The 12,455-nt window shown below is 44.8% G+C and overlaps 1 protein-coding gene across 1 annotated transcript in view; it reads right to left on the reverse strand.

The window, feature by feature from the left end:
• LOC144108366 (neprilysin-1-like) overlaps positions 1–12,455 on the reverse strand; it is a 37,108-nt gene that overhangs the window by 4,776 nt on the left and 19,877 nt on the right. Inside the window, exons 7-8 of the mRNA XM_077641617.1 lie at positions 11,545–11,742; positions 5,323–5,558 (exon numbers count right to left, since the gene is read on the reverse strand). Coding sequence (XP_077497743.1) covers positions 5,323–5,558; positions 11,545–11,742 — 434 coding nt within the window. The remainder of the gene's footprint in view (positions 1–5,322; positions 5,559–11,544; positions 11,743–12,455) is intronic.

Here is a 12,455-nt window from a genome sequence, read left to right on the forward strand (position 1 = left end):
TGTTGTTATGCCTCAACGAACTAAACCGCGTAGGAATCGAAGAGTGTGTCGCAAACTACGAATGGCACATAAAGTGCAAGACCAGATATAGAGCTTGGAGCACAATTAGGCTCATCGAGCAAGCCAGAGTAGTCGGTATTTTATGCGCAAATTCCATTGCCCAAGACTGCGGCCTTGAGCTAGTGTAGACGCCACCTCTACCCTCTGCGAATGAAGGTCAGTGTCTGAGTGTCTTGAGGTGTTTATCGAGTCTCTTGATTTCTTTTTTTTTTTGCCTCCGAACCTCAATGGTAACCTACACTCCAAGGAAGAATGCGAGGGTGTCTGGGGTGTCGATATTGTTCAGGGTGTCTGGCCTGTCAACTTTGTTCAGGAAGTCTGGCCTGTCGACATTGTTCAGGGTGTCTGGCCTGTCGACATTGTTCAGGGTGTCTGGGGTGTCGACGTTGTTCATCCGCATTCTGACCAGGGGTAAACATCCGATAGCTACGGCATTGTCACACAGAAGGACGACTTCGTGGCTCTTGACAGGCCGTAGCCAGAGAGTACTGCTCTTCAAATGTAAGCTGTTCGTGCTAAAATGCGAGCTAGTACGCTTCTTTTAGGTGCTTTGGTGCGCCACGCTGCGCCATCTGTAACGAGAGAACACCCAACTGTGATGGACCGCAGTCGTCGACGGCGAGCGCCACTGTATTTCCCTGGTCCTTTAAACTAGCCTAAGGGCAGTAAAGCTAATGGATAACGCGTGTTCCTTTAGAAGAACGACAAGCCAGGAAGGGCCATTCCACTGGCCGAGGCATTTGGCCTGTCTCACTGCGAATGAACAGTACGTGCTGTATTTTGCACGATTTTTTTACTTTACCTTTGTATACTTACGGAGAAAAAAAGAGGATAAGAACTTCTCTACGATCTGCAACTATCTGATTACACACGTGACTCCTCGATGCCACTTCACGATAGGTTGCAGAAACAGATGCCACCATGTTATGTATGGCTTCAGCATTCTTTCATGTCAATCTCTCTTTTGCGATCAGTTAAAGCCGGAGCGTCACACCGTTGACTTGCTACTCGGGGGTGATGTTTCAAAGGAGCGTGCAACATTTCACCGGAGTGTCCTGCATGTAACCAAAGCTGACACCACTTCACAAAATAATGTGGAAACTCACTGGGTTCTCACACTATGTAGAAGCCCAAAACTCTTATTTTTACCTGTTGGTGATGAGAATCTATTCATGTTGAACCACGCAGTCAGCACTCTCGAGAATATACCCTGTGGTTCGTTTGCTATCGAAGTCTCCTGGATTATGCGGGTCATTCGATAGTCACTCGAATCAAGTAGCAATTATATGCGGTAGGGTAGCCGGTGTTACTTTCACGACAAATTATCTTCGCTATCTTCGTGACAAATTTGATGCAGCTGCGGCTCACAACGAGCTATATATGTAAGATTTATCATAATAAGATATCATATATAACCATGCCTTTTATGTTAGCTAGCATTAAGTGGTCCGACTACCGAAGATGGTTAAACAATGCGGGTTATGTAAATGTCCTTATTGTACGAATCATGTTTAGTTCTTTGTGATGTCCATAACAAAGGAAAAAATTCCGCTTAAGTTCACATATGGTTCTGCTAACACTGCGCTAAGAACTGTTACGGAATAGCGATATCTGGGCATCCTTATCTCATCCGACCTTAACTGGACAATGCGCGTTCAGTATGTAGCAAATAAGGCAATGAACAAACTGTTTTTCCCCAAACGTACCTTGAAAAACTCGCCTGCCGAAATAAAGCTCCTAGCATACACTACGCTTATACACCCGGTATTAGAACATGCTAACATTACATGGTTCCCTTATACAGGTACCAGCGTAGCCGCGCTGAAAAGTGTGCAGCGAAAAGTTGCGCGATTTATCTATAACCAGTACAGGCGCACAGATTCACCTACTGAACTTTTGCATCGCGCAGGGCTTCAGACTTCATCTATCCGATCGAAACTGCACCGCTTGAAATTCCTATACTTACTTCTGCACAATTCATTTAAGCTTAACTCTGAAGACACCGTCAATATAAGCCACTCCAGAATCACCCGCCGCAAAAATCCTCTCACACTTGAAGAATATTTTCGTTGAAATAACACATTCTGTTTTTCCTTTTTTCCACGAGCAGTGCGCGAATGGAATGCCCTTAATGCTTCGATTGTAATGCAACCGACAGTCCTCAAATTTTTGGAGCTTGCCGAGCTGAGTATGCTGCCACAAAACTGACAAATTATTGTTAAAATGTTGGTGATATAAACCGTGTTCTGTATAACTGATTACCTCGAATTTGTTTGTTCTTGTCTTGCTTTAACTAGACCCATCCTTTTGATTGTATAACTGCTAACTGTTCTATAACTGTTTTATCTGGAAGTTGCGTATTTTTAAAGTGCACCCACCCCTGTAAAACCCAGGTTGGGGTTGACAGTATATCAAAATAAAAAAATTAAAATAGTACGACATATTATGAAGTCAGATTTACAAAAATGAACTAAAATATTACAATACACAGGAATGAAGCATAGATTACAGGTGAATACGGAAAACATGAAAAGACATTTAACAACAGCTGAACAATTAAACTAGTGATCGTTGCCCCAAAGGCTCTGTTCAAATTGGAAAACGTTAAAATACAGCAGCGCTCTAAAATGCAGCCATAGCTCTGTTCATGACACTGAGCTTTGGTAAACCTTTCCTCGCTCGACTGTCCTTTGATTGTTCCGTTTTTGGGTTGCCTTACATCGAAAATACAATATTTGGGCTCACTTCTCACTGTCATCAGGTACATAGGTCAATACCTGCGCTGATGGGGCGCATGTGGAAACACATGCAGCAGATATACATGCTGTGTTCTCTGCTGCCTTTCAGTGCTTGTCTGCCCGTATTCGCAAATAATTATGCAGGCAGGCGCAGGCAAGAAAACCACAACGTCTTTTCGGGTGGCAATAAAGGCACAGCTTCAAGGGAAGTTCTGGTTTTAAACTCCCCTTGTGCTGGCCGTCTATGGGTCATTCAGATTAGCGGCAGTCTGATTTTTGTATGCTGTTCTAGAGTTTCTTCGGCTGCAGTAAATAGATTGCGAAGTGATGAGGTTCACATGTTTTGAAATAAATAAAATTACTGAGGGTACTTGACAACTTACTTGCTTTGAATACGAAGCATTTTTCTCGCATTGTGGGCTACTAGTTAAGTATATTTCTATAGTACATGTTCGTAACTAGTATACTGTCTCAAAGGCTTTAAGGGTAAAAGTCTGTAGGTCAGTCGCTTTAAGGTGAAGGCCTTTGGTTTAAAGACATTTACGGTGAAAGTTTTTTGGGTTGAAGGCCTTTATGTTAAAGGTGTTTATCCTAAACGTCTTCATCCTAAATGCCTTTGACCCACAGACCTTCACCCTAAAAGCACTTTACCTAGAGGCCTCCAACTTTAAAGTCTTTGGCCTAATGCCGTGTAACCTAGAGACCTTCGACCTAAATGTTTTGAGCATGTATTTCAACATCAGGTCCACTGTTGACTCTCTTCTGGTTGCTATGGCAGCTGTGATGATGACGTCACTGGATTTTTCGGCCAGTTTTGTCTGGACAACAACGCCGGGTTTCATCGCCGATGAGCCATAAATGGTTTCGCATTAAAATGACTGCTGAAAAAATCGAACGAACATGGACGAAATCATAATTGCAGTTGGAGGCTGCCTCGGGGATAAAAATATTTCATAGATGTAGCCCGATGTGTGATTACACATGTTAGTTACCGGCGATTGAGAAATCTAGATTTAATCGTCTCTGTAGACTGCTGGGTTACGTCGCTCGAATTAAGACACCGTGAGGTCGTTGGTCGATGTGGCACTTACCTCCAGTTACAAAGCTACAAATATATAATGCATTATTTGTCTCGCAAATAAGCTATTGCTCATTAGTCTGGTTGACAACAACTAACACCAACCTAGAAAAAATTTACCTTCTGCAAAAGAAAGCTATACGTCACATTGCCAATCTTGATTACCTAAGCCACACACGGCAAGCTTTTGAAACATTCAGTGTGTTAAAATTCAAAGTATGTATGAATTCCGAATATTGCTTTCATTTCATCTGTCGTTATCCTTTAGGTCTATGATAGAAGGCACTGCGCTACTGAAACAGAACGATCACACAGTTAATACTCGCAACACAGACACTTGGTTAGTTCCCCATTTTCGCACTGACTATAAGTTCCAAGCACTACAGCACAATCTTCCAGTAATTTTAAATAGATATAAAGACATAAATAACCCTACTAAGAAAGCATTGCGTGAATTATTTCTTCAAAAATAATTCCTGATGTATAATTCGCGCCCAAGTACAGCTGCTCCCTTGTATCTTATGTAAATATGTTTTCTGTATTTCCCTATTGTAATTTATTGATGATTTTGTGCTTTCTGGCTGTCCTGTTTTTTTTTTGTGAAAACTGTAACCTGACTATGTGTTCGTTTTTTTTGTGTGTGTATGTAAAAGTTCTCAACAAAGTCTGCTTCTATGCCTTGAAACGGCTGCCTGGGCCTCGTCAAGCTGTATACCTACAGCTTTTAGTCCAGGCAGCCGCCAGAATTTTCTGGAAAATAAATGGAATTGAATTGAATTGAAATTGATACCTGATATGTAGTGCGTGGCTAAACAAGGCGGCATAGTATGGCTCGGTTTTAGTCTAGTTGTCATCTAATGTGTGCGAAGTGCTAAGTGCGATGATCTTACACGCGACAAACCATAAGTTGCCGTTTGTTTCCGTCACCCTTAGGATGGATCTTTCATAATTTTTTGTTGTTGCCTCCAGTCTTGAGAAATGCGCTTTAAGTGATCCAGGAACTATCCCGGAAAAATTTTCTACAAGTGCTTGAATTTCACGGACAAGCGGCACACCGCATATCCACCAGAAACGACATGACCCCCGAAAATTCAGTCAGTGTTTCCTTTTTTTTGAAATTAAACAGGGCTATATATTTAGACGAATGCACAGAAAGACATGACAGGACGGGCGCTGACTCGAACTATGCTGACACCAACTAGCCCCGCAAGGTGTTTTATTAAGCGATCAGTCAGTGTGTTCAGCTGTAGTCAGTCATGTAATGTGAACGATTTACCAGTAAAATTTAATAAGCGCGCCACCTTGGTTCGGTGCCAAGGCTTCGGGATATGGCTGTTTATTGACCTGTCCAAAAACATTTACTGACATTAGGACGCACCTTAGTAAAAATTTCTTTCAGTATTATTCTTCCAAGTCTAATGTGCGTTCAGAAAATTGCGAACTCACATTGCCGAAGGCGCCGTAGTGCAGAGCCGGGTTGCCCTCAGCGTCGGCGAAAATGGGCAGGAGTGCGCCCGCTGGTATCAGCAAGGCGTGACTGCCCGCTACGTAGTAGGGGCTCGCTCTGCTCATGTGGAAGTGCACGCGCGTATGGTCCGACCACTTCTCCTGTGCCCTCGCCGATCGGGCCTTGAGCCACTGTTCGAGGAACTGGCCACTCGGCGACATTTCTGGGAAGGCAGCTGTGCGCGTGAAGGGTGGTGAGTGGAGTGAGTAGATGCTCAACGGCGGTTAAACGTGCCATGGTGTAGAAGAAGCGGAAAACCTTTAACCAAAACCTCGCCGAGATAAACGCGGAGGGTGTTAGTCTCGCAAGCCAAAGTTAAGTAGCCTGCATTTACAGGTGTTAAAGAGACACTGCCGTTAACGTCCTCATATTTTCGTTCACCAAAAAATGGCGGTGGTTTGGTATTGGTTAAACCTGGAAGGACGCGATAGCTACAGCTGGCGGAGTGGAATTTGGTCACGTGACCAACCACGTAATCAGCCACGGAGCCAAGCCTCCGGCAGCTGCTCCGCACCGCGTGATCAACCACGTGACAGCGTGGCGGCGCCGCCACGCTGAAGGCCCGAAATGCTACGGTAATGTAGCTATCGCTACAAAACCGACTGGCTCATTGACGTTGTTCGCCAGCAGAATACGTCTTTATTGCCGCGGGAGCTCGAATTCAAAATGAAACGTCTTTTTTCCTCCGCTGAAATGAAGTTCATGATAGTATTAATGAAACCGGCTCCAGGATCATCCCTTAGAAATGGTCTTTGCTCCTGAACCTGAATGATACGCGTTTGCAAAAAAATTTCCTTGGCGTCATCGCAGTTTGGCTTCCGAATCGTCTGCTGGTGGCGATGCCTGCAAATTATCATTCGGTATGTTCCGTCTTCAAGAAGTTGCGTTAAAGTTGATAGTACTTTACACGTTGTCAGTGGCCATTTTAAGTGTTCTCCAAGTAAATTTTATATTTTATCAGCTCGGTCATCTGACGTGGAATAGTTGGGTCCACTGAGGAATCAAACTTATGGCTCCCTGTAAAATCAATTGATGGAAAACTTCGATAATGAAGAAGGTACAAGCTTTCTCAACATTTTTGCTGCTGTAGAGCCTGTCCTTAAAATGTACCGATAACACCAATTTGTGGTGTAGAGGCAAACTTGTTAAAGCGTTCTTGTGCGGCTTCACTGCTGCGAGACATGTTGCATTTGCCCCACTCGAAAACTTACCGCACAGAATTCAGTTATAGGTTTTAGTAGATTACATTTTGCAGTGAAATCGAACTATCCAGAAATGGTTAATTAGTGAGAACCGTCGTGAAATACCAGCATTTGCATCTATATACTGCACATGGCTAAGAGCTGTCCTATGGGTTACAGGGACCGCGAGCAGTACTGTTCGTTTGTTCGCCCCATGCCTATCTCGATTTTCGAAGCAGCTTTATAAAAGACAGATTTCAAGAATGCTAGATGTTTTACATATGCATGTCGCGGGTTTGTGGTGATTAAGGTTCCAGAGCTCCATATAGGGAGGATACGAAACGAAGTATGGGAAACGTCGAAGTAATTTCGACGTCCTTTGATTCTGTACAGTGCATCTACATCAAACAGTACACCGGAGTTTTTCTTTAATTTAGCTTGCGTTTAAACGCAATCGTCCCAGCCAGGATTCGTTCGCGCAACCTTGGGCCGACCGCTTTTTTCATTAAGCCACCAAGGCGGCTGTTAGTATACAGAGTGTCAACTGTAACCACTTATATACCGTTTAAAGAGTAATTCGCATCGTGCACAACAGGTGGCGCCACTAGGACAGCCGCCACAGCCGCCATCTCGGGCATCGTGTTCCCGAACCACTCCAGCGTAGCTTGTGCTGTATGCCAAGTGCGTTTTATATCGTCATCATCATCAGCCTGACTACGCCCACTGCAGGTCAAAGACCTCTCCCATGTCTCTCCAATTAACCCTGTCCTGTGCCAGCTGTGTCCACACTATGCCTGAAAACTTCTTAATCTCATCCACCCACCTAACCTTCTGCTGTCCCCTCCTACGCTTGCCTTCTCTTGGAATCCACTCCGTGACCCTTAAAGACCGGCAGTTATCTCGCCTTCGGATTACATGCCCTGCCCATTTTTTCCCTTTGATTTCGACTAGGATGTCATTAACTCGAGTTTGTTCCCTCACCAACTCTGCCCGCTTCAGGTCTCTTAACGTTACGCCTATCATTTTTCTTTCCATTGCTCGCTGCGTTGTTCTTAACTTAAACTGGAGCCTCTTCGTTAGCGTGCATATTTCTGCCCTGTAGGTGAGTACCGGTAATATACAGCTGCTTTACACTTTTCTCTTGAGGGATATTGTTAACCTGCTATTCATGATCTGAGAGAACCTGGCATATGCTCTCCACCCCATTATTATCCTTCTAGTTACTTCCCTCTCATGATCCGGATCAGCTGTCACTACCTGCCCTAACTAGACGTATTTCCTTTACCACTTTCAGCACCTCGCTGCCAATTGTGAACTGCTGTTTCCTTGCTAGAGTGTTGAACATTACTTTGGTTTTCTGCATGCGAATTTTTAGACCCGCCGTTCTGCTCTGCCTGTCTAACTCATTGATCATGACTTGCAGTTCATCTCCTGAGTGACTAAGCAAGGCAATGTCATCCACAATTCGCAGATTATTTAGGAATTCTCTATTATCTTTTATCCCCAACTGTTCCCAATTCAGGCCTAGGAATACCTCCTGTAAACAGGCGGTGAATTGCATTGGCGAGATTGTGTGTCCTTGCCTGACGCCCTTCCTTAATAGAATTTTATTGCTGAATTTATAGAGAACTAGGTAGCTGTGCAGTTGCTGTATATATCTTTCAGTATTTTGACAGAAGGCTCTTCTACACCCTGATTCCGCAACACCTGTATGACTGCTGAGGTTTCCACTGAGTCTAATGCTTTCTCGTAATCAATGAAGGCTATATGTCGGGGTTGGTTATATTGTGCACATTTCTCTATCACCTGAATGATAGTGTGAATATAATCTATTGCGAAATATCCTTTACGAAAGCCTGCCTGATCATTTGGTTGATTAAAGTCTGAGTTTTCCCTGACTCTATTTGCGATTACCTTAGAAAATACCTTGTAGACAACGGACAGTAAGCTGATCAGTGTGTAATTTTTCAAGTCCTTGGCGTCTCCCTCTTTATGAAGTAAGGTAATGTTTGCTTTCTTCCAAACTTCTGGTAGGGTTCTGGTATAGTGGTATGGTTGTAATCATGTCACCAAACGCGGCGGCGCCTATGCTCTCGCACCGATGGGCAACTTGTGTTATGTGTGTTTCTCTTCCGTCCTAGGTCCCATTTCTTCAGCGTAACGCACAGAGTTTATGCCTTGCAACGAATAAGCGCGGCTGCATTTTGTGCACTAACGGTTCGGATGACGTTTCCTTCAATATAGCCTGAAAAACTTAGCCGTACAAAAACAAAGGGACGGCAAGCGGTGCCAGAGTATGGGACTCTGAACTCATCTCTAGGTGGTGGCTACTTGAGTTCCCTACGTGTCAGCGGTACGCCCGTCACTCCGGCCGTGCGACGCTGCTCCGCGGGTGCGATGTCTGTTTGGCGGTTCATGGGCTTACTGCGATGCTTCGTTGTATTGAAAGAAAAATGAACTGCGCGCAATTACAGCATTAGCGTGACGCGACCAACAGCACAAACTGCATTGTCGTGTGAAATGCTGCAAAGTAGTTCCGACATTGAGGTGGCCAGTAGATGGGCACCAGCACTTTACTACTGTACAGTGAGCCATTACGCCGTTTCTAAGCGACAACGAACCGCCTCAGTTAAGAGGTTTTCAGGCAACTGCGGATATGCTATCTGAATTGTTACGGACGAATGCTGTCCTTGCCGCACATAGAGAGACTAGTTCAAAGAATCTCAGGAGGACTAACGGCTGACTGAAGTGGCATTCCTCCTGACCAGGCAATGTGCGGCGTATTGTTAGATGAGCGGCCTCGCGCGCACGCTGTATTGGCCAAACATACGATGCGGAAAAGTTTGCGCCAGTAGTTGCGACCACATAGAAGAGAGGACCGCAGTGCATTCGACACACGCCTGTAATGCACGCGCTGAGAGTTTCTGCGTGTTTTGCCTCTCCGCTCCTCTTCGTTCACCGACGTGCCAGACTGCATGCGTTCTCCTTGTCAGCTTTTATTTCCCCTCATCGCACGGACAGTGACGTGAACGCGCCGCCTTCCGGCATTGTTACGGAAGGAAATGCAGCGGCAAGTGACGTCCGGATATGCAGGAAGGTTTTACGAGGAACTCGGACAACTCTGGCTAGGTTTGATACTGCACCTGTCAGATGCGTTAAGGAGCCCAGTCCCTAAGTAGCCCCACTCAAGGGCTCTATTCAAAAAAGTCCGCTCTCCAGGCTGTTTTTAGCCGGGGTTGTGATGTTGGGCAAGAGCGCGTTAACTCGACAAAGATCAGTGCTGTAATGGCGGCTAGTTATTTTGTCATCTTCAGGTTGGCGTGCTACACTTTGGCACAAGGACTAGTGACAAAAAAATTGACGATGGCCTAACTCTGTTAGGCCATCGTCAATTTTTTGTCACTCTGTTAGGCCATCGTCAATTTTTTGTCACTAGTCCTTGTGCCAAAGTGTAGCACGCCAACCTGAAGATTTAGGCCATCGTCATTTTTTTGTCACTAGTCCTTGTGCCAAAGTGTAGCACGCCAACCTGAAGATGACAAACCAACTAGCCGCCATTACAGCTCTGATCTTTGTCGAGTTAACGCGCTCTTGGCGCGTTAGGCCATCTCTGTTAGGCCATCGTCAGTTAGGCCATCGTCATTAGGCCATCGTCATTTTTTTGAAGAGAAGAGTTAATATATGAAAGGCGCGCATTCACTACATGCGTCTTTATTCACAGTTAAACCTTCAGCCGTCGTGGCGGAGTGCGGTGGTGCGGTTTCCAGAGGATGCGCAGAGCGGCGAGGCGCGCACGGCGGCTCCGGCGCGCCAGTTGCGCACTGTGTGACGTCACTGCTTCTCGCGCATGCGCCGCACGGCTCTCCAGAAGCCACGCGAAAGTGCTCAACCTCCGGCAGTGTAGCATACGCTACAAAACAGGACAAGACAGGTACGTGGGCGGACTTTCAACTGTTTATAAAATGTACTGCTCTCCTTATAGACTCACATACAAACAACAAACGTACAAGCACGTATGAGATACAAGATGTTAATTGCTATTCTTGAAACCGTAACCCGTGTATGACCGCTTTCCATCGCGCTGCTTGTTAAAAGATTCGAAGGCAAAGCGATTCGATGGCAGAAATGCCAACTTGTGTCACCTGTTCAGCTGTAGCAAAGAATTGCCTGTTCATTCGAGTTTGATAGTCAGCGAAGCTAGCGAGATAAACTCAAGATTGCTTCATTACGTTCCTAACACAGGAATGTTATTCGGACTAGTAATGACTATAAAACTTCATTGCAGCCTGCAGCACTGTCATTATGTTTGAATGCTAAGAATTTTGACGGCAAACTCCAACAGCTGCCGTGATGGACGTAAAAAGTCCGGTGCAGAGCTCATGGTGACGTCCCGACCATTACGTTGCGTATTATGTAGAGTAATAAAGTGCATAAGTCCACGAGTAATTTCTTGGCCTAAAGACGAGGTGCGAAGCTTGCATCGTAGTTGTGAAATCTCAGGCCATGAGTTGTTAAGCGGGTTCTTCTCTGCACGATTGGGTAGAGACAAACACTTATTTGGTATGTATTAATCGCTTTGAGTGGTATTGCTCATAAGAAACTCCTGCAGGCAGAGAGCCTTTGAAATACCGAGCGCAGAACGAATGTTGGCAAATACTACGAGAAAACTTTTTTAATATTGAATCCGCCTTTCCAGAACTGCCACCACCACTGGTCTTAGCAGCTTGATTCTTTTGGGGGAACAATCTATTATCTGGGAAATTAAGGAGCAGTGTTTGGCAAACTGAAATTTTCCCGCAGTTTGAAGAAATTTTTAACAACTCACTTTTTTCTAAACTGACTGAGGTTTCATACTGCTGCAAAGAAAAACGCGTGGAATAAAAATTTTGGGGGCTAATTAAGGTAATTTCCGGTAATGGCCTGGAACATCCCGGATACTTCAGGATTAAAAGAACTAGCCGTGTGGAAAGAACCACTCACCGTAGTGCTCGTTCACGAAGGATTCGTCAAGTATATTCCCAATACTTCCAATGTGGAACTCCAGTATGTCTAGGTGGCGCAGGGCAAACTCGCGCACGGTGTTCTTGAGCCAGCTCGAACCCCCAATTGCCAAATCGAAGGCGTCGCGGATCCTCCAAAACATGTCCTCTGCTTTCTTCAATGCCGTGAGTGTCACCCCTGCAGGATATGCACCGGGTAGTAGACCAAAAACACGAACGCTCTTTAAACACACGTCTTCCTACCACGGCGTCAGAATATGGTACTGTAGAAAGAATCCACTTTATCACGCTGGTCAGTGCTTTTGGCGGCGCTGACGGCATATTTGGAATAAATTACTGGAAGAATTTAGTATAACCCGCCAGAAGCTGTTTTTTCGTGTAACCTGTTTCTTGCTCGTAGTGCGCTTCCTTTTAAAAAAAATTCCCATTAATACTTTGTGCAAGGAAGTTTGGCAGTTCGTTGCTTATTTTAAAAGCCAATTCAGTAAATGCGATTGCGCACACCTTTAGTTGTACAAAAATTAGAAGCACATATGCAATAATTCACCAGGCTCGTATGACGTATAATATGCTTGCGTTTGCTATGGGCTCCTGGTGTTGTCCCATCAAACCTTTTGCCCTGTTTTTTTAGCTATTAAATTTTTTTGCCGTTCAGCTTGTACAATTGAAGTAACGTTTCTATTAGAACTTTTGTATTAGAACTTTACAGACATTTAGCATAACACATAGTGCCTCCGCTACCGCGCCACAACTGCGCACGCCCACACTCTAAAAAAGAAGGGAGTAAGAAAAGGGAGTAAGCGGTCATCTAGTGCACTCCATTTTATAGAAATGAGTGCGATAGAGAACAGCTTACTCCCTTTTTACTCCCACATAGGCGTATTAGTGTTT

The sequence above is a fragment of the Amblyomma americanum genome, chromosome 10 (genome assembly GCF_052857255.1).
Source record: "Amblyomma americanum isolate KBUSLIRL-KWMA chromosome 10, ASM5285725v1, whole genome shotgun sequence".
Taxonomy (NCBI): domain Eukaryota; kingdom Metazoa; phylum Arthropoda; class Arachnida; order Ixodida; family Ixodidae; genus Amblyomma; species Amblyomma americanum.